The following is a 26,628-nucleotide window of genomic DNA, read 5'->3' as shown; positions in this document are numbered from 1 at the left end:
TGCTTTGGTGTGTGTGTGTGTTTTTTTCCCCCTCTTGGAGAATAATAGACTATATCTTGCCCAACGGTATACCGGGCGTAGTGGCATGCGCCTGTAATCCGGCTACTCGGAGGCATGGGTTGGAGGATCGCTTGAGGACGGGCGCTCTGCACTGGGCTGCGCTATAAGAGGATGTAGGGCAGCCCGGAATCATGGTGAAACCCAATCCATATCCCTGTGTCGTAAGAGGCGACCAGGGTTGCGTCAGGAAGGGCATCCGGCGTAAAACCTATGCCAAAATCAGTATGTGGATCATAACGGATGATCCGCTGTGGCGACCCCTAATGGGAGCAGCTGAAAGACAAACAACAACATCTTGCCCAACGGTGAGAATTTTCTGACGAATTTGAGAGTCTTCACCCTACGCAATACCAGCATGTAGAGCTTTATCTTCACCATCGGACAATATCCACTTCAGTAGAGTATACGAACTATCGGATATACCGGATTCCACATCACTTTGGTTGATATTATATCCATCTAGTCCAGGGGTATCCAACAGATCACGTCACAATTTGGTTGCAACCTGATGGAGTGACTGTAATAAGTGCCTGTGTGGCCCAAATGCACCAACAGTTCCACATGGCTCTTCTTCCTGTGCCGAAGCAGAATCTTTCAGAGCATCCACACTAAAATCAGAACTCCAGGCAGGGAGAACCAAACTTGGCTGCTTTGGGTTACGCTGATTCTGAAATAGGATGGTATCATCATCATGGTTTTGTAGTTTCATCTTCAATGTGCAGGATCTTACATTTTGATTGTCATTGTTGCATGAAGAAACAATTTGGTCATATTCATGGCATCCATGTGGATGGGAAAGATGTGACCTTGTCTGAACCCAAAATCAAGAAACCCTACTAATTGGGACCATGCTCTGTCGAAGGCACGCTCCACTTGTATTTCTGCTTGTAATGTTATCCCTGCTGTTTGATTCTTGTCACCTTGATATTTGCAGGATTTATGGTCGTGAGCTTCATCGGCGATTCGGTCATTTTCACCAAAACGACCTATTAGGATATGATTTTGTTTTGTGACTTTTTTGAATGCTCTGTCGACTTCCAAAGACTATACTTGGTGGTTTGTTATACGAGATTGACAAAAGATGCATTTTCCAAAGTCTACCATCCGCACTTCTCTTTTGGTTATTGGTACCGTAACACGAGGTCATCATCACATCATTTCAGCTGAAGTGGATGGTTTCTCTGTTTGTCAGCCGCACTGATGTTTTTTGTTTTTTTGCATCACAAATTATATTTGCCAGTGAAGGATACACAACACCTCTTATACCAACTGGTTCTTTCGATGCTAAATCTCATACATGAGGTTGCAGGTACCAGTGTGTCTCATCACCTGCACTTTTATGGTGTCGTCATATTTCAAATACTTTCTGTACCCTTTCGATACCTTGCTTTCTGGCTTTTAGATGATGCATCTCCACTTGATTTTTGACAGAAAATTGTTTCCAATTGATCACTGCGTGGAACGTTTTAAAGGCACTACATCAACAAGGTGCAAGCTGTACTCCATCTCAAGACTTAAATAAGTGAAATAAATAATAATAATTCACATCACATGTCATGGGGACGTGCGTGTCATGTCGCACTCATGACACTTGTAATGATTTATGGGTCAAAGCAGCTAAGTGTGAGCCAAATTGTTTCAGAAGTCGTGAAAAAAAATCAATTTTCATGTACAGTGAAGTTGTTGCAGCATAAAAAAAATCCAAGATTCACTGAACATTTTGCAAAAAAAAGTTTATAAAAAGGATTGGTCATCACAAAATGTTATCATTTTCAAAATAGGGAAGGATTTTTTGATTTGGTCAGGCTGACACGCAAGTTTTCAGCTCAAACAACAGCAAAGTCAGCTCTAATGATTGGTCCAGGACAAAAACATTGTAGTTTCGGGGTTTTATAGCTTGTACCATTGTTTCATCATGCTATGTGAACCATTGTTTAAAATGACTGTCAGCTCATCGATGACTGTCATTTGAAGGGTCAAAAACCCAAAATTGTTCAGAAATGATAACCTGAATATAATACTGCATCAATGCTATCAGTAAGCTTAGTAATATAATCAAAAGCATTTATTATGGAAAATAACATGAATTACACAGAAAAAAAATCACCTTTCTGAAAATGTGACGGACCGGTGGAGAAATTTTCATCGGAAGATATTTTCACGAATAGGGGGAATAAGGGAATGAACTTGGTCAGATTAATCACTCCCATTGTATTTGAGTATACAGTATAACCAACAACAATTGAATTTCCATGTTATTAGTCTAAACTATTGACTGAAATGCAAAATGTGACGTACTGGTGGAGATTTTCACTGGCCAAACCCAATTTGCAAGCCGAGTCATATCAGTTCCCTAATCCTGACGGTACCTAGCATGAAAGTTTACTTTTACTCGAAGAAACCTTCAAGCAATATCATTAGAAAAAATATTTATTTTCTATCGGATTGGACTCAAGGGAATTTATAGGCACCAATAAGAGCCTTCTAGTGTGAAAATTGTCAATTTCGACGTTTTCCGTCAGTTCACATGGATAGACCTATTTCGAGTTGATCCAATTCTATTTTCAAATAATATTGGGGCTATTTGTCATACTGGGAACCAAGACTAGCATAAACAATGGAAATAATTATGTCAGCCCTACAAGAAATATCATTAATTTACAAATGTGAAAATAAAAAACAGGCCCTTATTGACAACTTCATTACAAATTCCCCAGAGTGAGCGCATGAAGGACTCAACATAGACCAGGAAGACCATACATTTTTTTTATAGATTTTCAAACGCTTGTTTATAATATCTCCTCCAAAATTTTGTTTAGTAAACTATTTAGGCACACTGATCACTTTCTACAATGAGGGTTCCCTGAAACACCGTGGCTCACACTTCCCTGCATTGGGCCTTATCTCAGTGATATTCACTATTTTTAAGAGGGTGGCCACTTTTGCCGCTAATACATCAGTGTGAGAGCCGCCACACCGCCTGCAGTACTCCAAAATGGCTGCTATTAGGTTCCGCCTCTACGTACTCTTTTGTTGTTGTTGTTGTTGTTGTTGTTGTTGTTGTTGTTGTTGTTGTTGTGATTACTGGGTTGTAAGCATAGTTGTTTGCATAGTGCCATCTACTGATGTTATCGTAGTTCTTCCTTTTCCTCTTCGCATTGGAACACTCATTTTAACCCATTGAGTCAATTTGATAGCAGTTATGGTGGATTATGATGGGGGTGTTTTCACATTTGTTTATTATCAGCCGTGCATCAGGGGCCGCACTTTAGGCCACCATTTGTCACGAGAGCCAGTGGCTCGCGGGCCATGCAATGAAGAACAGGGATTTATCTTGTACATTTTTTCCAGTAACATTGTGGTTGTCAAGTTATTTATGCTAAAAACATTGATGCTGTGACCATATTTTGCATTTTTGGTAAAAACTTGATTTTGGGCGGTTTGCTAATGTTTCTTGTCGTATCTCAGAATGCGTACCACATATCCTCGTTTGGTTTGCTGTTCACAGTAGTGTGATAATGCAGATTTTGATATGCTGGAGAAGCAGTTAAATTGATTTGTTATCTATCTATAATTCCAGCAGTGTATGTGTGTGTGTGTGTGTGTGTGTGTGTGTGTGTGTGTGTGTGTGTGTGTGTGTGTGTGTGTGTGTGTGTGTGTGTGTGTGTGTGTGTGTGTGTGCGCGCGCGCGAGCGACCGCCGTTTCTCGACAACCGCTGGTCTGATCTGATTGAAACTTGCCAGGAATATTGCCGGGGCCGCGCGGATGTGCCTTTTCAAGGTTTGATATTAATCAGACGAACGGTTCCCAAGTTACGGCCATTTATCTGTCAACCAATGACAGGATACGGTGCTATGATGTCACGAATGACGTCACAATTAATGTGTATTTATTTATTTATTTTTTGTTTTGTTTTTGCACGATTGACGTCGCAATTCTTCTTCTTCTTCGTTAGGTATGATGTCACAATCGACACTGGGGACCCGAGTATGTGCCTTTTCAAGGTTTGATATTAATCGGACGAGCGGTTCCCAAGTTACGGCCATTTATCTGTCAACCAATGACAGGACACGGTGCTATGATGTCACGAATGACGTCACAATTAATGTGTATTTATTTATTTTTTGTTTTTTTTTGCACGATTGACGTCGCAATTCTTCTTCTTCGTTAGGTATGACGTCACAATCGACGCTGGGGACCCGAGTATGTGCCTTTTCAAGGTTTGATATTAATCGGACAAGCGATTCCCAAGTTACGGGTATTTATCTGTCAACCAATGACAAGACACGGTGCTATGACGTCACGAATGACTTCACAATTGATGTTTATTTATTTATTTTCACAATTGACGTCACAATTCTTCTTCTTATTCGTTTGGTATGACGTCACAATTGACGCTGGGAAAATGTGCCTTTTCAAGGTTTGATATCGTTCTTCATCCGTTTCAGCTGTTTCCCAAGGTTTGAAAGTTGTTTTTTCCCAAGGTTTGAATTAATTGTTCAAATTATTAATTAATCCTAAGGTTTGGGGGGGGGCGAGAGAGAAGGGACGAGAGGGGACGAGAGAGAGGGGGCGTCACAATTCGAGAGAGGGGGTGGGAGAGGGGGGTGAGAGTGGGGGCGAGAGAGAGGGGCGAGAGAGGAGGGAGGAGAGAGGAGGGGCGAGACTATGGGGGAGAGAGGGGGGAAGGGGGGGTCACAATTCTTCTTCTTCTTCATTTGATATGACGTCACAATTGACGCTGGGGACCTGAGTATGTTTCCCAGGTGTTTCCCAAGTTATGGCCATTTATGATACGGTTGGTCCGATCTAATTCAAATAATGCCCCAATCCAGTCGTCGTTTATGAGTGAAGGAACAAAGCTGCACCTACGGGCCCGCACTAGTAGTATTAAGAATGTTTTCTTTCCAGTGAAGATAATGTTGGGGACTCGCAAATCATTTTTTTTTCCAAATTTTGATCGGATTTCTCCAAATGTGTCAGACCAACAATTTGGAAAATCACGACTTGTGATATAATCAAATTACCTCTCTCAGTATTTATCTGTGTTTTGCAGCATTATTTGCTTTAATGCAAAAACAACAAAGTAATGATGGTTTTCTGGTTTTCATAAAACTTTAATTTTTCTTTGAAAACAAAGCCATTTTACCCTCCTGAAAACTAAATCACACACTCTCCACCTCACAACCCCTCAAAACATTATTACGGGTTGTAGATATGCATGGAAATGTTGCATTGAAGGCCTAAACCAAACTACTTCTCTCGGTCTTACCAACTGACTCTTAAATTCTCATGAAAATTTATTTTCTCTCCAGAATATCACCAATGATTTGGAGAATTACAAAGAGAACGAGATGAATACTCGGTGGAGTGCATACCCCCGCCACGCAATGGCTGATCCAGTCGTACATATCAGGCCCAATAATGTTTTGAAATATCGTGGTCTATATTGTTTTTGGTCCCATTTGTCAATGGTGAAGAATTGCTTTAAAAAATTTTTTAAATCTCGAATCTGGATCTGGATTCGGATCTTCATCAAAATCGAATTCATTCATCCTCATCACACACCCAACCTGCCCACCAAGTTTCATCCGGATCCGTCCACAAGTTTATGAGATATCTTGCACACAAACAGACAAATTGGGGTGAAAACATAACCTCCTACCACCTTCGGTGGCAGAGGTAACAAAAGAGATTTAAAAAACATCGAGAGCAGTCAAATCCCAACCATTAACCTTGTTGGTCTTATTGCCACCATTAACCATCCCCATTCCCACTCTTCTAAACACCTCCTCGTACAGTAACTGCAGGCATCATTCCCCGTTGTTGCCTATCCATCCATCCACCTGCTTGTTCTGTGTTCACTTGCTTCCCACCACCTCCAGTATGTTGCTCTCATACATGCTCCATCATCTTTTTCTACCACAAGCTTAGGATTTGTTAACAAAAAAATGACTTGCAGAAAGTACCACCATTGCTAAGATATTTAAATGTTAAGGTATAACAAGCAAAAGCACAAACCATCATTTCAACAGTAATCCGAATGCTGGATTGGCTTCTCTGAGGTTGAAGGTTCAAATCCAGCTGAAAGCAGGGGTATTGAGGACTTGCATTCTCAGTTTCTAGAAAATGAGTTGGTCTCTGTGGAATTACCATGTTACTAACAGATAAATTAGCAGTGCAACACAGCTGGTGGTGTGAAAAATCAAAAAGGATCTCTTGTGATTCATACAGGCGACATCATTTGCATCCATCGAGATAAAGTAAAGTACAGGTCAGAGTTATCTTCCCTGTTCCACCTGTAGGAGTGGAGAGTGCCTGCTTGTTTAGGGAATCTCATTCTTCCCTACAGATCTTCAAGACAGCTGTTAACTACCATCTCTGATCATCCCCAATCCAAAACCATGAACTTTTCTACCCCCATTAACTCTCCCCACCCCAAGCCCTCTTCCTTCCAAGTTTCCAGTTTTTCCTTCCTGAGAGTCACCTTCTGCATCCATCCTGTCCACCCCATGCATTCTTTCCTGCCCCCCATTCCTCCCCACACCCATTGTTTGTCCAAATCTCCCTTTATCTTGTCCTTAAACGTTGCGTTGGTGTCCCCTCCCCACACCCTCCTCTCTCCACTGTTCCTCTTGCCCTGTTACATCTTGATCCAGTCATCCAGTCACTGGATTAAGGTGATAAACATGGACATTTGGGTGCTGTGCCAGTGCTTGGAGCGACCGTATCGCACGTCATGGACATTGGTTATTATTCCTTAAAATTTCAGGCCTATTCACACCCTTCAAGTCTTTTGTCTATAACTCAATAGAGTATTGTGATTGGGTCCCAGCATCACATCTTTCTTTCCTGAACTCTGTAGAATCTGTCTCTCAGTATTATTAGCATATTCCACGATGAGGCCCCGAAGCTCAAGGCCTGTTGCCGTCATATGGTACATAGTTCGGTGGCTTCTCAACTTTTTTTTAACCACCTCTCCTCCAGTCAATCTTGCTCTCCCCTCTGTGTTCAGCTCCTCCCCAGCTCCTCCAGAATGCCCTAGTTGTTCAAGTAACCCTCTCCTGGTGAAATTCCCCAAATCCAGACTTTCCATCCATCTCCACTCCTTTGTTACTCTTCTCTCCTGTTTCTGGAATGCTTTCTGGAGGCACCTCAATCAGGCAGTGCACCACAATCTCATGTCGTTTCCCCATTCCTGCTGAAGATGTTTTCTTTGCTCATAACCCTTCCTCACTCAACCTTCTTTTTTACAGGTGACTGTGTTTCTTCTCTTTTTCTCTTTCCTCCTTTCTTCTTCGTTCTTTCCATTGCTTCTTTTATCCCTATTTGACCCCACTGCTCCAGCGTCACAGCATGCCTTTTTACCCTGTATCACCTCGCTCGACGAGCCAAGACGTTGCATGTTAAAAACTGGGAGAGAAGTTAACTTATTCTTGTGGGATCATTCCTTGTACGTTTGAATCCAAATCATGATGTAATCACCAGCTGAGACATGAATATGTCAATGATTTCCATTGCTTATAAACCTGCAGAGCACCAGGAGACGGTTCGCCGGATGTGCACATCGGACGAGTTCAAGTGTATTGGTGGGAAGAAGCACTGCGTGAACTTGCGCCTACTTTGCGATCACTTTGATGACTGTGAAGACGGCGGCTCAGACGAGCAAGCTTGTGGAAGCGGTAACATTTTGTCATTGGAATCCTTTATTTTATGGAGAAATGTTTTCGAATGATGTCATTATGTTAATTGGTGTCTGCATAGCAATGATTATGTCATCAGTGCGACTTTTATAAATTACACATCACAGTTTTTTGTTTTTGTCACTTTTTCTGGATGGATAATAATTTTTGGATTGTCTTTGTAAAATGTTGGATGATGTGACTGTTTAAGCTTACTTTGAACATTTTTTTGGCCATTGGAGTGTGCGTTCGTTTTTCCATAGCTTTGTGTATATTATCATTCTCCAAAGAAATGTACAGAGTACGTTTTTGGGGGTTTTTTATTTTATACATGGTCAAAGCTCATGGAAGAGTGAGAGCAGAATGGAAAGTGAACAAAATTGGAAGGGGGAGACATCAATCGCAGAGTAGAAGTGAGAGTGAGATTGGTATGTTTTTATAAACCGCGGTTTTTAACGTCCTAACTTTGTTGCATTATACTACTTTGTTATCTCTCGCACCCTCAACTCCATTCTTCCCAAGACCCACAGCAAAACGAATGCTCATTCCCTCTGAACCCGTGTGGAGATGATGCTATTTGCCACGACACCACACATGGCTTTTACTGCCAATGCAAGCCGGGTTTCCAGCATATCAGAGGGACGAGTGCACTGTGTCAGGGTATGTGGAATATTATGGGGGAGAATGGCAAAATGGCCTCTGTATTGAAATACAGTTCTCTGAGGGCTCATTGTACATCCCTACTCAATATGCATGGTCCATTTCTTAATTGGACATTGTCATCCCTCATAGAGAGCTAACATATTGATAAGTTTCCAGGAAGTCACATCCGCAGGGCAAAGACTCGCGAGGAAGTGACATCATTGGAAACTCGTCCATTGAATTTGCAGCCCCAGTGAATCATCTGCCATTGAACAGTGAAAAAAGCAAAATCGAATCACGTCAGAATTAGTATCTCTCATTGAACCTGTTACAAGGAAACCTTTTAATACATGTAGTTGTTCATTACTTTGCAGCTTTTTCAAACAAGAGTAAATTATACAGCTTTTCCCAGACCAAAATGACAGGATTTTCCTTTCAGACATAGCAGGTACCAATGAAACAAACGAGAAGAAGACATTGTGCAGAGCACAACACTTGCAAAATCCAGAAAACAAATGTGACCTCCAAAATAATTTGTGGTTGAATTCAGTGACCTGAAATATATATCCTCTTCAAATTTCAAGTGAATCGGTGAAAATTGACAATTTTAGAAATTCCACCTGTGTTGTTGACTTCAAAAATAATTGGCTCGTTAAATTCATTGACATGAAATATAAATCCTGTTCAAATTTCAAGTCAATCCGATGAAAATTGAGGATTTTAGAAATCTCGCCCAAGTTGTTGACCTTTGGCCGATGTTGACTTTTTGACCTTTTGACCCTAAAAACAACAGGCTTCTTCCTTATGACAAACTCTACCATATGGTGAAGTTTTGTGAATATCAGTTTAAAATTGTGGCCTGCAGGCGACAAACACACAGACAGACAGGACAACAAAATCGACTAACCAATATACTTCAAAAATCTTCGATTTTGCAAGTAACAAACGTAGCAGTCTCTACAGAAGGAAGCTTGTATTTGATAATGGATGAAATCAACAGAACTTTGATGGACATATGCTATCCGCCATGGTAAGCAAGGATAAGCTGATGTTTTGTGTGTAAACTCTCTTGCTCTTTGCTCTAGCGAAGGGTTAATGCCTGAAATGTCAGCATCTCCTTGCTTCGCACGGCAGTTAGCATACCACAATCAATGGTGTCTTGATTTCATCCATTGTTCTACCTGTCTGCCAATGCATACTAAGACGAGACTTCACCAGCAATATGAGTTCTTCATTCCACTTACATTTACTAATGGGATGATGGTTAATGAGGGAGCTCCATTCACAAATAAATTATTCATTGTGATACAAGTGGTGCTTGTTTATTGATAATCTGTACACTTTAATAAAATGAATCTACAAACGGCTTTCTCTCTGTTTTAGATTTTTTTTTTAAAAAAGCTCAAAATGATTTCCAAATGTTTTGTTTTTTTTTACCTTCTCATTGGTGTTCCCAAGATATAAATGAATGCAAGCAGTTTGGGGTCTGCTCTCAGAACTGCAACAACACCAAGGGCTCCTTCATGTGCAGTTGTATCAAAAACTATCATCGTATCCACCACAGTGGCTGCAAGGCTGAAGGTACAAACTTTTGCCACCATATGTAATTTAATAAAAACATTGAAAGTGCTGGTACATGCTGAGGAACGACTCAAGTTACTAAAGTTCAACTTTATCCAATTTTTACCTGGCTTAATATATTATTCTCGGCATATTGAAGTTGTTGACCTTTTAATCAATCACCATATTGTATTAAATATTACATTGATTTTGCTGCCACATTGAACAATTTGATTACCGAGATAGACGTACTCTCGATTTTGGCAACTGCTGACTGCAAATGCAAAATCATGGATCAGTGCAACAGCCAAATTATCAGATATTGGCCGGCCGATGAAAAGCTTGAGGACTTGAGAACTTATCGTTCAAAGCATATTCCATTGGGAGTTGAACCAGAAGAGGATTATCAAGTCAACAACAAATCGGCAAAGTCCCTGAGACTGCGAGGAGTGCCCTTATGGCGAGCAAAAAAGACCGAGGGACAACGCGACAATATCGGAAGTGAGAGCATGATGTTACAGACCCCTCAATGCTTACCAGTGAGCATTAGTACCGCAGGACCAAGAACACTTGCAGATCTGTGCTAACTTAAGAGCCAGTTCAAGCACAATGAGAGTACCACAGAAGCAACAACATGCTGTTGGTCTTATTGCAACTGCCGTGGACCTACCAGTCCGTCAAATATTCATGTACCGCTCCATATTGGCTCATTGAAGAGCGAGGTTGTGGATAGTAAAAAAGCAATGTGCTGACAGTGTGGCAGTGAGTCCACGGCTGGGTGAATCAAGCAAGAAAATGAACAAACAGAAAAAGGGAAGAGAGTGGAAGGGAGGAAACACATTGATTTGCAAGGAGAAGGGTAAGGTTAGGTAGGGGTAATCGGGGTAAAAACGATTGCCATTAGGGATTGGGGGTGGCCTTGCAATGGCGGTGCACTGCCTGCTTGAAGTCCTGGAGGAAAGTGTGAGATCTAACTCCCTCTGGAAAGCAGTTTCACAAACGGGAGAAAAGAAGAGCAAGCAAAAGAGTAGAAGTGGGGATTGATATAGCCGAGATTTCGAGGGCTTAAACAAGAGAGGGATACTCGAGCAACTTGTGCGTTCTGGAGGGGATGGGGATGGTCTCAACACTGAGAGAGCAGAGAAAGGATTGATTGGAGGTGGTTAAGAAAAATTGAGAAGCCACCGACCTCTCTACGACATGGGAGCAACAGACATTGCACTTTGGCCTCGTCATCGGAGATTCCATTAATGTTGAGAACTTTAGATGTCACACAACCCACGAAAGGCAGATGTGATATTGGGGCACCAGCCAATGGAAGGGAGCAGTACTCCGTGGACAAAGGCTTTCTCGGCTGTGAGTAATTCTGATTTTCCAATGAATGACCTGGAACAATGGAGGATTTCCCAGTCTTTGACTGGCTTTGGAGATCAGCTTGGCCACATGATCAGCCTTGGAGAGGTCGTCGCTGATAGTGAAGCCTAGACGTTCAAGAATCTCTTCCAGTGGCTAACTATGGAAACACATAGGGGGGGGGGGGTTGTTTGACAGCTCTTCCCAAGTGATTGGGTGAGACTGAGATTTGCCAGGATATAAAGACATGTTCCATTTTTTTCAGACAAGTATCTAATCAATTCCATATCAGCATGGTGTTACACAGCTTTTGTCTGCCTGTCAGTGGGTTGGGGTACTCTACAGTCTACAACACAATTTGGTCATTGGCAAAAAGGAAGAGACGTTTTCCAAATAATCGGAGAGGTCGTTCATGTCGTTGAACAAGAGTTCTGCTTTGGGGTACTCCAGCCTCTACTCGGAGAGGAGATATGGTTCCATTGATAGTAACGTGTTGACTGAATAAGTGATGTTGGCTTCATCCAAGCCCATCCCTCGGAGCACTGCAGTTCGAGCAGAGAGTGGTAGGCTCTTGATAGAGGAGTCTGAAGTGAAGGCCCGCTGGGCCGGTTACTTCGAGCGGTTGTACCAGGCTGATCCCCCAGCTGTCGAGTTGGACGTCAAGGGTGTTACAATCCCTGTTGCTGACCCTCGAATCAACTGTGGTCCACCATCGCTTGTGGAAACACGGGCTGCGGTGAACCAGTTGAAACGGGGCAAAGCTCCAGGGATCTGTGGCATCCATGCCGAACTTCTCAAGGCTGGTGGAAATGCTGCACTCGCGTCGTTGCATGCAGTTTTGTGCTCTGCCTGGAACACAGGCATCATCCCAACTGACTGGAAGAGGGGCCTTGTTGTCCCTCTCTGGAAAGGGAAGGGTGATCGCCAAGACTGCAACAACTACCGAGGGGTGACGCTGCTCTCAGTGCCGGGCAAGGTCTTTGCTCGGATAATTCTTGATAGGGTTCGCCACCATCTGCTTGAGCACCAGCGTCCAGAGCAGTCAGGCTTTACACCAAAGAGGTCAACGATTGACCGTATCCTTGCACTTCGTGTCCTCACCGAACGCAGACGAGAGTTTCGGCAGGGGCTGCTTGCAGCCTATGTTGATCTCTGTAAAGCGTTCGATTCAGTGAATCGGGATGTCCTCTGGAGGATTCTTGGTCTTCGTGGGGTGCCACCGAAACTGATCGATCTGATGTCTGAACTCTACTCTGGTACTGAGAGTGCTGTGAAGTGTGGTGGTACCGCCTCTGACATATTTCCAGTTGTTACTGGAGTTCGTCAGGGATGTGTACTTGCCCCCACACTTTTCAGCACTTGTATGGACTGGATTTTTGGGAGGATGTCGGAGAGATCAAGTTGCGGTGCATCGTTTGGCAATGTCAAGATCTCGGACCTTGATTTTGCAGATGATGCAGTCATCTTTGCGGAGACTTTAGACATCCTCTTGGGGGCCCTCGAGGTGCTGAATGAGGAGTCGGAGCCGTTGGGATTACGGATTTCTTGGGTCAAAACAAAGATCCAGGCTTTCGGTGACATCTTGGATGCTGCTGTCCTGTCTGTGTCTGTTTGTGGTGAGGATGTTGAGGTCGTGGATAGATTCACTTACCTTGGCAGTGATATTCATGTCTCCGCAGGTTGTGAGCCGGAGGTCAATAGACGTCTGGGTCGGGCCTGGGGAGTCATGGATTCACTGGATCATGGGGTGTGGCGCTGCCGGTACCTGTGCGGGAGGACGAAAGTCCGAGTCTTCAGGTCCTTGGTACTTCCAATCTTGCTCTATGGGTGCGAGACTTGGACTTTGACCAAGGATCTGAGACGGAGACTTAATTCCTTTGGTACCAGGTCTCTTCGGAGAATCCTTGGCTATCGCTGGTCGGATTTTGTGTCCAACGAGCGGTTGCTGAGAGAGACTCGGATGAGATTTGTTACCTGCATAGTCCGTGAGCGTCAGCTGCGGCTGTATGGACATGTGGCTCGTTTTCCTGACGCTGATCCTGCTCACCAGATTCTCTCAGCGAGGGAGTCTCATGAGTGGAGGAGGCCAGTGGGCCGACCACGTGCCTCATGGTTGCAGCAGGTTGACCATCATCTCAAGGAGATGGGGATGGGCCTGGCATCTGCCTGGGGGATGGCCAGACGGAGGCCCCTGGAGTACCGGCGGAAAGTGGACGCAGCGACGCGCTGTTCTGGCACATGCTCCCATACCTGACCTGACCTGAATAAGTGGTGGAAGTCTGAGCTAAATAAATAAATATCTGTAATGAATTTGGAAAATAAAGCTTCCTCTGCCTCGTTGTCGTAGACTTGGGTAAAAACTCGACACAACATAATTATTTTTGCACCATTACTTGGCCACATATGATCTGATTAAAGAAGCCATCAAAATTCTAATCCTCTGATATTTGTTAAGTTTTACCAACTTAAAAAGAAAGTTAAGTAAGTTTTACCAAGACAAGGCTTTATAAAACAGTTACCCACGATTGATGTTAAAAACAGCTTAATCCATTGACTTGATAACATGTTGTTTGTTATGATGTTATGTTGTGGGGTTAAGCATGTATTAAATATACTCTGTTTATTCCCTCCTAGGTTTTGAAAAGACCATTTTGTACGTGGCTGATAACAATGAAATTCGAAGCTTGGACCCCCACCACCCAAATACAGTCTATGAGCAGGCATTTCAGGGGGATGCCACAGTACGTATCAATGCCATGGATGCTCACCAGAAGTTTGGTCGCCTTTACTGGACAAACTGGCACATGGGACGCATCTCCTGGCTCAGTGTGCAGCCACCGGGGGAGTCTCGCCAAAGGCGCAGTACGTTTGACACACCGTCATCTGCAAGAGTGCAGGACCTGGATGTAAGTGAGGAAAATGGAAACGCAAGGCAGGAAACATTGTTTGGAATGAAACCGTTAAAGATTATGTTAGAAAATTCAGACCATGAAGACAGGGTTGTGGCTTGGAAATTCATTGAACTTGGTGAGAAGAGCTTGGGTTGAAATGGTATCAAATTCTAGGAGATGTGCTGAGATGAACAGACACAGTAAAACAAGGTAGTCTTTCCTCCCAATGAACAGATCTTGGACCTGCGGATGCCCCGTGGCATTGCAGTTGACTGGGTGGCTGGAAACTTGTATTGGACGGATGCTGGGCGAGATGTAGTTGAGGTGGCACGTCTCAATGGACAGTACTGCAAAACCCTTATCTCTGGCATGATCGACGAACCACACGCCATTGCATTGGATCCATTACGAGGGTCAGTAGAAAAATGAAGCCTCTTGTAACCTTGTGGGGCTCACCTTGACTTCTCATTTGATGTATTAATGTCTGTTATTTTGCACAAAGATTATAATCAAGCATGGATCACTGTTTTCATTCTGCTGTGTAGCCAGAACGATTAGGTTTATTTATTTGGTGACGAGGATATGGGTGCCACTGTATTTTCATAGGAAGCATTTTATGACCATCTCAAGTTGACCTGACTTGAGGATAATAATAAGCCAACCAAAATGTGAGGACTGACACTACGTTGTACACCAAACCAGGCAAGGCAGCCAGAATACTTCATCCCTGATAATCAGTAACTGGGTTTATATTGACTTCTTTCTTTGTGGCACTTTTGTGTGGGACTAGCTGAAGTTAATAATATAATCATCATCATACTGAAATTTGGCTTCCATATGTTTGTATGCATGTGGATATGTCTGAACCTTAAAGAATCGAAAACAGCTTGGCCCATTTCCACCAAGGGTGGCAAAGATACTCGTGGTACCTAGGGTCAGGTCATGGGCACGAAATATCCCCCCCCCCAGCCCATGAGGGTGGGGAGATGTTTTGAAACTTTCATCTTTACACGTGGAAGTGTGCTAGTGGTTTCACCCCTGACCCCTGTCGAAGGAGAGGAGGGTATTGACACCATATTTTGCTTCTGGAGGGAGTGAGTATTGCTTGTAATAATAATACGAGTTCCCATTACAGGGAACTTTCAATGCAGGAGAAGGCCATTCGGCCCATCAAGCCTACTTAATGGTTGCCAAACTATGACTGTTTGTTGTTTGTCCATGCTCTATCCTCATTAAATACTGAGTAACAAGCAGGGCAGCAGCACATACCATTTTTAAAAGTCTTTGGTATGGCTCAGACCGGGTGCTAGCCACTGAGCTCCCAGATTCAGAGCGAACTCTTTAACACCCCTGACGCCGGTTCGAGAAGGTTAGCATTCCGATCTATAACACTGCTACATTTCACCAGATTGGAACCCACAACCTCTCGGATGCGACTCCAACCTCCCCACCAGTGAGCCACCGGATAAGATGTTTTGGTTACCTTTTTCGTGACTGTAAGTGACAGAGATAGAAACATGAAATGCTCTCAAAGGATTGTCTTTGTGAAGGCCATTTGATATTTATTTTTAAATGCTTCATGCCATTTCATATTTTGAGGTCCCGGAGTATGATAAATACTTAGGTTTGAAGTCATTGCGGATATTTCATGCTAAAAATAAGTGCTGCTCAAAATTTCTTCATGACATCATTCGTCCTCCTCGCCCCATATCCAGGCAGATGTACTGGTCCGACTGGGGAAACCATCCGAAAATTGAGCAGGCCTCGATGGACGGTTCTCGCAGGCACAGCTTTGTGCATGAAGATATACAGTGGCCTACAGGTCTGTTTTTCATTGCACAAAAATTTAGGTTTTATATCTTGACATTTTTATCATTAACCATCTCTGCACGTGTGGACTGGAGGAAATACTCAACAACTCAGATACTGATGTATTGCTCTTCACTTAACGACTTTATTTCATTTATTTGTCCTCACTTTCTTCTGATATGTGTTGGGTTTTTTTGTTAATCCATTCATCATAGTCTGATTGATGCAGTGTGGGATGTGATGCATTCATGATGAGCATAACAAACCTTTTTTCTGTCTCTAATTCCCTTGTATTTTTTGTCATTCCTGCATCATTCACACCATTCCTAACTGATCTCAGGCCTGGCCATCGATTACATCAATCAGCATCTCTACTGGGCTGATGCCAAACTCTCGGTGATTGAAAGCATTCGTCTTGACGGGACAGGTCGCATTCTCATCATGCACAGGCGTGGAGGTCAGTTCTGAGTAGGAAAGAGGTTTCGACTCACTGTACCCGCTATTAAAATCAATCGATTGCGACAATGGTGTGACTTGTTTAAAAATGTATAAGCAGCTCCCCGAGGAATATTCGTATATCTGTGTTTGTCTTTATCCAATAACAATTACAGTGTTTTCAGTAAGTATTCACACCCATTGACTTTTTGTCACGTGTTGTTGCGTTACAGCCTGAATTTAAAATGGATTAAAATTAAATGATTTGTCACTAATCGACACAAAATACCCCCATCATGACGAAGTGAAAACGTTTTTCGAATTTTTTACAAATTGATTGAGAATGAAATGCAGAAATATCTAATTTACATAAGTATTCAGCCCCCCTGAGTCAATACTTTGGCGAAGCACCTTTCCAGTCTTCTTGGGTATGTCTGTATCAGATTTGTACGTCTGGATTTGGGGATTTTCTCCCATTCTTCATTGCAGATTTGTTCAAGCTCTGTCAAGGTGGGTGGGGAGCATCGGTCGGTGTACAGCGACCTTCAAGTCTTTCCACAGATTCTCAATGGGATACAAGTCTGGGCTTTGGCTGGGCCACTCAAGGGCTTTCCCATTCTTGTTCTGAAGCCATTCCAGTGTTGCTTTGGCTGTATGCTTGGGGTCATTGTCCTGTTGGAACGTAAATCTTTGCCGCAGTCTCAGGTGTTTTGCACTCTGTAGCAGATTCTCCTTTAGGATTTGCCTGTATTTGGCTCCATTCATCATTGTTTCCTCTATCCTCCCAGTCCCTGCCACTGAAAAGCATCTCCATAGCATGATGCTGCAACCAACTTGCTTCACTATATGAATTTTGTTGGATGGGCGATAAGCTGTGCTCAGTTTACGCCAGATGTAGGCCAAAGAGTTCAGTTTTCCTCTCATCAGACCGCAGAATATTTTGCCTCATGCTCTCAGAGTCTTTCCCGTGCCTTTTTGCAAGCTCCAGGCATGCTGTCATTTGCCTTTTTCTCAGGAGTGGCTTCTGTCTGGCCACTCTCCCATAAAGCCTAGATTTGTGAAGTGCTGCAGAGACTGTTGTCCTTCTGGCAGGTTCCCAGATCTCAGCCAAGGAACTCTGTAGTTCTGTCAAAGTGGTCATTGGGTTCCTGGTCACCATCCTTACCAAGGTCCTTCTTGCCCAGTTGCTTAGTTTGGTCAGATGGCCAGCTCTAGGAAGAGTCCGGGTAGTTCCATATTCTTTCCATTTCCTAATGATGGAGCTCACTGTGCTCATGGGAACTTTCAGCATGCTAGAAATTGTGACTACCCTTCCCCATATCTGTGCCTCCTCACAATTCTATCTAGGAGTTCTACAAACAGTTCCTTGGACTTCATGGGAGAGTTTCTTCTCTGACATGCACTCTCAACTGTGGGACCTCATATGGAAAGGTGTGAGTCTTTCTAAATCGTGTCCAATCAATTGAATTGGCCACAGGTGGACTCCGATCAAGTTGTGGAGACATCTCAAGGATGATCAAAGGAAACTGGATGCACCTGAACTCAATTTGGAGTGTTATAACAAAGGGGTTCAATACTTATTGACACAAGGCATTTCGGTTTTAATTTTTAATCAATTTGGAGAAATTTCTCAAAACAAAATTCCCCTTTGACATTATGTGGTATTATGTGTGGATCAGTGACAAAAAAAAATCTCAATTTAGTCCATTTTAAATTCAGGCTGCAGCACAACAACATGTGACAAAAGTCAAGGGGTGTGAATACGTTCTGAAGGCGTTGTATCTAATAGTCTCACTTGGTGTAACCTAACTTGGCTGGTAACTCCATGCAGGCCTCTACCAGCCCTTCAGCATTGACATATTTGAAGACTATATCTACGGTATCGCCTTCTTGAAGAACCGTGTGTTCCGCATGCACAAGTTTGGAAACATCACGCTGACCAACCTTACATCTGAGATCAGCCATGCATCCGATGTGGTTGTGTTCCATCCACTGAAGCAGCCTGACGGTATGTGGCGTCAGAACATGCATGAAGTGAACAAATGACAGGTGGCATCTAAACTTACTAGTTTCTTAAGAATCTGTCAGGTGAGGATGAGAAAATAGCATGAATCACAAAGGTTGTGGACTTCATCTGGGTGAAATTACCAAACTTAGTTCATAACTCGTCACGGCAATAAGGCCAAACTGGTTCTTGAAAATTAGAGTTGTAATCTATTTCACAGATGTCCCCAATATGGCGAGCTAGTATGAGAGAATATTGCAAGGAACAAACTGGGAAAACAAATGCAAAATGTCGAAGTTTTCTTCCTCCAGAATCCCTCTTGTTTCTTATCCACCCCCTTCTTCTTCACTCCCTTATCCCCCTCAATAGTGCTGAATCCTTGCCAGAGAAAGCACTGTCTCTGGCTATGTCTGTTGAACCCAAACGGAGCAACATGCACCTGTCCCAACAGCCACTCCTTCCTCAACGGGACTTGTGTCGAAAAAACACAACCCACATCTTCCCCCGACGGTTTGCCCTGATATTCTCACCTTGCACTCATACCTCCGGTTATAGCATATAATGCAATGCCCGTACTGTGCTTATGACACAAAGATAACCAACATATTTAACCGACAATATGCCCAACAGATGACTATAGGTTTTCTTTGTTTACCCAAATACTTTTAGACCATGTTCACAAACCAAACCGTGTGGTTCGTGTTGCCCTTTCCTATTAATGATCAAAACTCACATTGGATTTTAGAACATTGGCACATCATAATACTGTCGAACCCTGTGATTTGCGGCATTTCCCAGGAACGTATCCCCCACGCATAGCGGGGTCCGACGGTATTAAAAAGTAACAACATTTGGTACATGCAAACATTTGCCTCAACTTTGGGGGTCCTTGATTGGCTGTGAAATGTCACTTAATTCCCATAGCCAATCAGGATGTACGGAAATTTGACAAGACATGGCAGTCTCCACGAAAAAAATTTGTGAAATTCGCTGAAGTTGTATTTCTCATCGATTGATGTAAAAGTGAAAAGAATTAACGATTATAGACATAGCAATACCCAGTTATTGAAAGTTGGGTTTATTTTGTCATTAATTGATTGATAAACCATGAGCAGGAGGTTCTAGATTTTTGGCAATGAACAACCATGAAATATTAACTATTTATTCTTACTTTTATTTTAAATTTTTTGCTTTTCCTCTCTGCGAGCAGCATCAACACCTGGTCCGTGCACGCTGCAGTGCCTCCATGGCGGAACCTGCTTCCTGAATGAGCGTGGGCAGCAAAAATGCAAATGCCAGCCACACTTCTCAGGCAGTCACTGTGAAGTGGATCAGTGCTTCAGACACTGTCTCAATGGCGGGACCTGTAGCGCCTCACCTTCCGGTGATCACTCAAATGGCGCCCGCTTTGCTATGAATGTTTACACTGGTGCTGACCTGCCCCGCCTTCTTTATGCCGAGCCTCCCATGCCTGTGGTTGCATGCAGGTGTGCCGACATGCCGCTGTCCAAACTACTTCACTGGTCCACGCTGCGAGCAAAAGGTGTGCGAGCAGTACTGCCAGAACGGGGGTTCATGCAGTGTCAATTCTGGAAACCAACCCATCTGCACCTGCACACCGACACGTACTGGCGAGCGATGTCAGAATGGTGAGAGGCTTGCTCTGCTTGTCTGTGAATTTCCTGAACTTCTCTTTAAGCACCCAGTTCTCTAATCAGAGGTGATGTTGTTTTGCATAACATTTTTGTGTGATGGCCTGAGGGCTGAAAGTTTCACTTCGTTTTATTTGTTGTTGTTTTTGTTGTTGTTCAATAGCATTCATTCTGTTCAATCTCATGCACTGGAACAGATAACTTCAAAGCAGTAGTGAACTGAATCTGAATTAAGTTAGAAATTGAGGATGGAATGAACAAACGTTGCATTTGCAGCTCATGGCTTGACCGCCCTTCACATTCTGTGCTTTTACTTTGCCATATGCTTGATGTTTTGTTCCAGAGCTGTGCGACATGCCATGCCAGAATGGAGGCACGTGCGTGACAGACGTCTATGGCATTTCTCGCTGTTTGTGTCGGACCCGATTTGTTGGCCTACGCTGTCAGATTGACCAATGCACACACTGCCCACAAGGGCAGTGCATTGCTGATCCAGCTACGAGAAATGTACACTGCAAGTGAGAGAGGGAGAAGTGGGTGGTGTTGGGGGATAAAGGATATGAAAGATGAAAAAAGGATGGGAGGAGAAATCTCGATAGGCCATTACCAGAATCACCCACAAAATACGGGCAGTGTGTGACCATAACATGAGATTGTACAAGCGTTAATCAACAAGCAGTTTTGGGTGATCATATTTGGATCTATTCTTTGTTTGAAGGTTTTTTTTTTTATTATTTTGTGCTAAATATCGAAATACACGTTCACCAGAGGTTTGTGAAATGGAAAAAAAAGATAGAAAAATAAATATAATCCAGAGACATCATTTCCACTCACCTGGCGTTGCATGTTATAGTTGTGAGCTCACTTGGCAGTAAATAAGGGATGTAAGAGGGACAAAGAGATAGGCACTTCCAAGTTAATGGAGATGGCATGATGTTGGGGGCCATAAAAAAAAATTTTTGTTTATTTCTGTGTGCAGTTGTACAGACCCTGGATGCAAACAGTGTCAAGAGTATTGCTACAATGGAGGCCTTTGCCATTGGCACAACATGCAGGGAAAACCAACTTGCCAGTAAGTCATAAAGGGGTACATCAACATGGTACACAAATTCATGCACTACAAGTCTACATCCTCCCTTAGCCAAATGGTGTACACACAGCAGATTGTCAAGGGGGAGGGGGGTGCAGGAATGGGCACGGTGATGGGTTCAGGTTGTGGGTTCATTTAATATCACCATGATGGATGAAAAATGTCTGCTGATGCACGAGAGGCTTCTGAGTTCAAAGGAGGGATTTGGCCTCTCTGTCGTAGTCTGCATCACGACAGGGTATGCGAGCATTTTACATTCCTAGAGGCGCAGTCAAGCACCAGCTCCGAGTCAACACACATACTTGCAGGGATTGTACAGGAGAGACCACCAGGAAAGCGTGCCTAATGACTGCAGCACCCAGGTCAGGCAGAACTGTGCTTCCAGCATTGTACCCTGTGGATACCATGAACTTGAACACGGGTGAGAGCCGAGTGCTGAATGTGGCCTGTTCAAGAACTGGATTGAAGGATTCCTCCCAATCGTGGTGATCCGCATAGCCAGTCACGCCGTTCACTGCAGCACAATCTTGAACCAGCGGTCTCTTTTGTGGTCCCCTCCATCCAAGTCCGAGACATTTTTCAAGTGGTTCAAGACATCCAAGTGGTCCCCTCCATCCAAGTCTCTTCTGGGCCTGCTCTTTGCATTTCTGTGCTTTCTTTATGATGACTCCACTCTTGGATACCTTCGTCATGACACTTCCTCTTTCTTGGATGCTTTTGTCATTGTTCCATTCTTGCATCAAAGCACTTCCTTTTGCTCCATCGGCATCTCTTACATCATCATTACCTCCACCACCGAAGATGAAGGAGGTTATGTTTTCACCCCTCTCTGTCTGCCTGTTTGTTTGTATATCTATCTGTCTGTCTGTGTATAGGATATCTCAAAAAGTTGTTTACGGATCCGGATGAAATTTGTGGACAGGTTGGGTGTGTGACAAGGACAAAAGGATTAGATTTTGGTGACGATCCGGATCCGCCGACTGGAATTTTTAAGCGATTCTTCACAATTGAGAGATGTGGCTAAAAATGATATGTAGCACGATATCTCAAAAAGTTGTGGACGAATTCGGACGAAACATGGTGGACAGGTTGGGTCTGTGGCAAGGAAGAATTGTTCCAATTATGGTGAAGATCCGAGTCCGGATCCAACAATTGTTTAAGTGATTCTTCACCATTGAGAGATCGGGCTGCACTGAAATATAGCATGGTAGCTCAAAAAGTTTTGGACAGATTTGGATGAATTTGGGTGGACACATTGGGTGGTGTGTGACAAGGACGAATCTATTCGATTCTTTGGAAGATACGAATCCGAATCTGGATGCGAGAATTATTTAATTTACAAAGTGATTTTTCACCATTGAGAGATAGGGCCAAAAACGATATACAGCATGACATTTCAAAAATGTATTGGGCCCGATATATTCTCGTGGATCAGGCATTGCGTGGCAGAGGTACGCGCTCTACCGAGTGCCCGTCTCGTTTGCTTTGATTTCATATCCTCGCTCTGATATCTGCGTGACAGAAATATTTTGATACGTCACTTGTCTATTTTAGTTTTTGCTGTCCGACAATTGCCTTGTAAGCATTGCCACCTGTTCAATAACGAGACTTTTAATTTTTATTTTTTGACTTCCTCATAAAGTGAGACCAGTTAATGCCAAGTAATATCCTTGGTAAGAAATTCCAAGGAAATTTAAACACAGAGGCCATTCGGTCTGTCATGCCGATGCCGCCATTTCCACATCTTTAGCATCCCATCTCCTCCATATAGCATTAATTACACCGGTAATCCCAAGCAGGAATTTGAGCCAGGGTGGGTGCAGGCAAGCAATGGTGGACTATTTTGAAAAGATACCATGGAACTGTCAATGTTCACAACCTAAATACAGATGGCACAGATGCTTTTACCTCCTAATCTAAAGAACAGCATGCTCCAAAATGCAGCCTCATCCCGCCTGCACTGCACGAAAATGGCTGCTCAATGGTGAGCACAAAACCAACTGAAATATTTTTCACCCCCCCGCCCCCACCCCTCATCACCCTGCTCCCACCCTCAACCTTCATCTCCTTTCTTATTACATCCTGCTCTCATTGCAGTGTCTGCTCTGACACGTGTTGTCCTTTATCTTCAGCTTATGAAAGACTTTATGGTGTTTTCCTCCAATAGTTCATCCAAAATATCCAAGAACAATATATATCTATTCCTCGATCCTGACTTTGTGTCCTCTCAAAATCAGCCTATGGCTATCTCAGGACCGTAACACCCCTTACTCTTTATCGTCAGGAGCGAGAGAACAAACTATATATTCTGCGCCGGCCTTGATGTGTGCATTTCCTGAAGTTTAAATGCGAAATTCCCGTGATGGTGAATTCTGGTCTTCTTTTTTCGTATTGACAATAATTAACATCTCCATCAGCTCGCCGGGGGAGCACGTACAGCCACGTTATTTGGCTTCTGTGCAAGTCTTACATTTTGATCCTTTTTACATTATTTTCTGTTTATTCATGCAAAGTTTGTTGTGAAGTTGTTGATTTTCTGGATTGGATGTGAAGTGTGTCGATGTAAGCAATTTTGTTGCCATGGATGCCTCCCTCACGTCTTTTGTTCTTTTCATGTGAGACATGTTGCATTCTCTGGCCTAGGATTTGGGGCATGTTTTCCCAGCCACCCGTTCGCCCACCAGCTTTGGGCTGGGGCACCGGGGTATGCCGCATGTTCCCAGACATTAACGACGGCTCTGCATGGATGATGGCCCATGGCTACTTGAATATTTGAGAATGCATGGGAGGCCTCGGGCCATTTCCTTAAAAAACAGTATGCTAGCTGTCGCCTGCAGTCTTTGCTTCCCACTTCTCCTCCATCGAATGGCTCTCACCCTGAGTTGGCTAACGCAAGTAAAGACAGTGCTGAGAGCTACAGAGCCAGCCTGTCTGCTTACCTTCAATGTCAGCTCACTTTGGCCTCACTTTTTCCTTTGCTTGCTGCCTTCTCTCGCCTTTCTTTCAAATACTCCCTCCCCCGCCCACACCTTTTACCACTTCCCCAATTCTACCCCCTTCTCCTCTTCCTTCTCCTCCCATCTCAGGTGTACAGCAGAATTTACTGGCCTACGATGCGACCAAACCCTCAACCCTTGTGATTATTTCTGCCAGAACCTCGGCGTTTGCCTGTTAAATGCACATAGGGAGCCGGTGTGCAAGTACGTGGGCCATCTGGCTATTCCCAGCACCCATGGCCTTCAGCCCTTTTAGCTATCTCCCTCTTAAACCCCTACATTTAGCCACAAGACCCTTTCCTGCTGCTTGCCTCCTGTGCTTATCCTCACTCAAGATCTGTAGTCATGTACGCATGTGCTGCTGTGCACGTTGCATGATCCAACACCAGATAACAGTCTCCTGGATTCAAACATTGGGTGATGAATCTTCTTTTAGCCATACAGGGGCTTCCCCAATGCAAAATTAAAAGACAAGAAAATTAAACATGTTGGAGCAATACGTCCCTTAAATCTGCATCATAAACACGGGAAGTAATTAAAGTAATATTTATCAACCAAGATTTCATTGAGTCAAGTTTTAAATATCTATTTTGCCTTCCTAGTCTGAAGATGCAATAGAATCCATAATCTTGAAATCCATGCAGTGAATATTAACAGGCATTTGGTATTCAAACAACATGGCAGCACCATGGTGTTTGGCTCACAATGCCGTGGGTACACATCTTTCCAAGCCAAGCTTCCTGTGTATACTTTTGTTGTGAACTTGCTGAACCCACCTCCGCCATTCATCCCTCCCCCTCACCCACCTCACCAGCCTTGTCCATCTGTTCGTAACTGTGTGCTAAAGATGACCATCATCTATTCATTCGCTTGGCTTCGTGTGTCTCGAAGCCTTTATAAGTCTGGAGATACTTGATCCTTGATGTTATCACATCTGATACTGTCTTCCATCCCATGAAGTCCTTTTTCGTTTCCTTTTGCCCTGTTCTCAGATGCCTCCAGGAATGGGAAGGAAGTCAGTGTGAACGGAAGTCCACAAAGAACACCGGAGATCATGGAGAAGGGTCAAGTAAGTAACTTTTCGTTAACTGATAGTTTGGGCAATGCTTCAGATAACTGCATTGCCTTTTGGAGACCAAGCTAGTTTGTGCATGTAATGAGTGCTTTGTAGCTACTAAAGTGACCACCCTTTTATACCTACACTGTGCTGGGAAGGAGGTGATTATGATTCAGATAGGCAATGCTACACAAGAAAGAAAGGATAAACAAAGAGGAAGAGGTTTCGATGACATGTTCAATTAGGTAAAGGAATTATGAATAGTTTGTCAAAAAAATGCTTAAGAAATGTAAAACAAACTTATTGTTCAACTTTCTTTTTCAAAGTTATATGACTGAGGGTTTTAAAATAGATCTAACCTGCCGAGTATAGTTGCATTTCCTGCCATCTCTGCCAATTTGGGAATACATAGTCACCTTTTGCAGTTTCATATTTCCGTTCTTTAAAGATATTGTTCCGGGTTCTGCTAGCCCGGGTCACGAGGGGGCTTCTCGGACTCACTTCTCAGCCGGTGACCCTGAAGCCGACGAGCCGCAGATAACTCTGCAGCACGACAGGTTGCTAAACAACCACAGATGCCATTTGAGAAGCTTAGTTTAGGCAGGGTCCAACGTCTAACTCCTTTTTGCCTTTCTGACACATTAATCACCCCAGACAAGGCTTGTGCTTCCCATCGCTCCACTGTTGCCGTGCAATCAGAACGGCTGAAAGACACCGTTAGTCGGTTAGTGGAACACTGAGTACTGTCTAACCACAACGAAACAGCAGGGCAGAACTCCCTGTCACGAGAACACACTTTGGTCTAACCAGTGGAGAAAAAATAATCGGGCAGGTTGGAAGCAGTTAATGAAATATTTGGCAAAAGCAGGTACCCACGGGATTTACAAAGCAAACATAGTGTTACAAAGAAAGATGTTACCCCAAACACGTAAGCCCCTGAGTCAGTCATCTTATCACGAATCTGCACACACAGGTGCCTCAAGCATTCTGTAAGGAGTAGAGAAGAAAGGTTGATAGACAGAGAAGCGAAGTAGGTGGGGTAAGGTGTCGACCCCGGCCTCACCTGTACGTGATCTGGACAGCTCACGTGATAACGAATGGGGTGTGTAGTGCGGGTGAGTGAGAAGTGCAGGTGAGAGGTACGGTGTATGCAGGTGCGTGTAAAGCGAGTTCTGAAAATAACGTTTGTGGACTCGGTTAACACTCGGCAAACTCAGGTCGAGTCAATGAGATGTGTGCACTCAAAGGTGCAAGGGTGTAGGAGGAGTGTGTAAGACTTGTAGGGAGAGAAGTCAGTTCTGGGGAGAATCACTGTTGACCATTTTTATTCTCAAGAGTTTGTGGTTGGTTGTACAAGGCACATAGGAGGTACTGTCCATTGGGAGATGGTGACCA

At 43.6% G+C, this 26,628-nt stretch overlaps 1 protein-coding gene across 8 annotated transcripts in view; it reads left to right on the top strand.

The window, feature by feature from the left end:
- The window catches only part of LRP1 (LDL receptor related protein 1), a 583,330-nt gene that overhangs the window by 540,569 nt on the left and 16,133 nt on the right, over window positions 1-26,628 (top strand). For 6 of the 8 annotated variants that reach the window (XM_085879746.1, XM_085879744.1, XM_085879745.1 and 3 more), the window contains 15 exons: window positions 7,597-7,743; window positions 8,266-8,403; window positions 9,844-9,966; window positions 13,933-14,204; window positions 14,424-14,602; window positions 15,905-16,011; window positions 16,339-16,455; window positions 18,265-18,441; window positions 18,808-18,948; window positions 19,649-19,822; window positions 19,926-20,087; window positions 20,434-20,608; window positions 21,070-21,162; window positions 24,267-24,380; window positions 25,169-25,245. In XM_085879746.1, coding sequence (XP_085735872.1) covers window positions 7,597-7,743; window positions 8,266-8,403; window positions 9,844-9,966; window positions 13,933-14,204; window positions 14,424-14,602; window positions 15,905-16,011; window positions 16,339-16,455; window positions 18,265-18,441; window positions 18,808-18,948; window positions 19,649-19,822; window positions 19,926-20,087; window positions 20,434-20,608; window positions 21,070-21,162; window positions 24,267-24,380; window positions 25,169-25,245 — 2,196 coding nt within the window. The remainder of the gene's footprint in view (window positions 1-7,596; window positions 7,744-8,265; window positions 8,404-9,843; window positions 9,967-13,932; window positions 14,205-14,423; window positions 14,603-15,904; window positions 16,012-16,338; window positions 16,456-18,264; window positions 18,442-18,807; window positions 18,949-19,648; window positions 19,823-19,925; window positions 20,088-20,433; window positions 20,609-21,069; window positions 21,163-24,266; window positions 24,381-25,168; window positions 25,246-26,628) is intronic. The other 2 variants (XM_085879750.1, XM_085879748.1) reach the window with 1 other exon arrangement.

Source organism: Eptatretus burgeri, chromosome 4 (genome assembly GCF_056783735.1).
Source record: "Eptatretus burgeri isolate ZD-2024b chromosome 4, Ebu_testis_v1, whole genome shotgun sequence".
NCBI lineage: Eukaryota > Metazoa > Chordata > Myxini > Myxiniformes > Myxinidae > Eptatretus > Eptatretus burgeri.
Note: the sequence above shows the minus strand (reverse complement) of the source record. Positions and strands in the feature narration are given on the sequence as shown.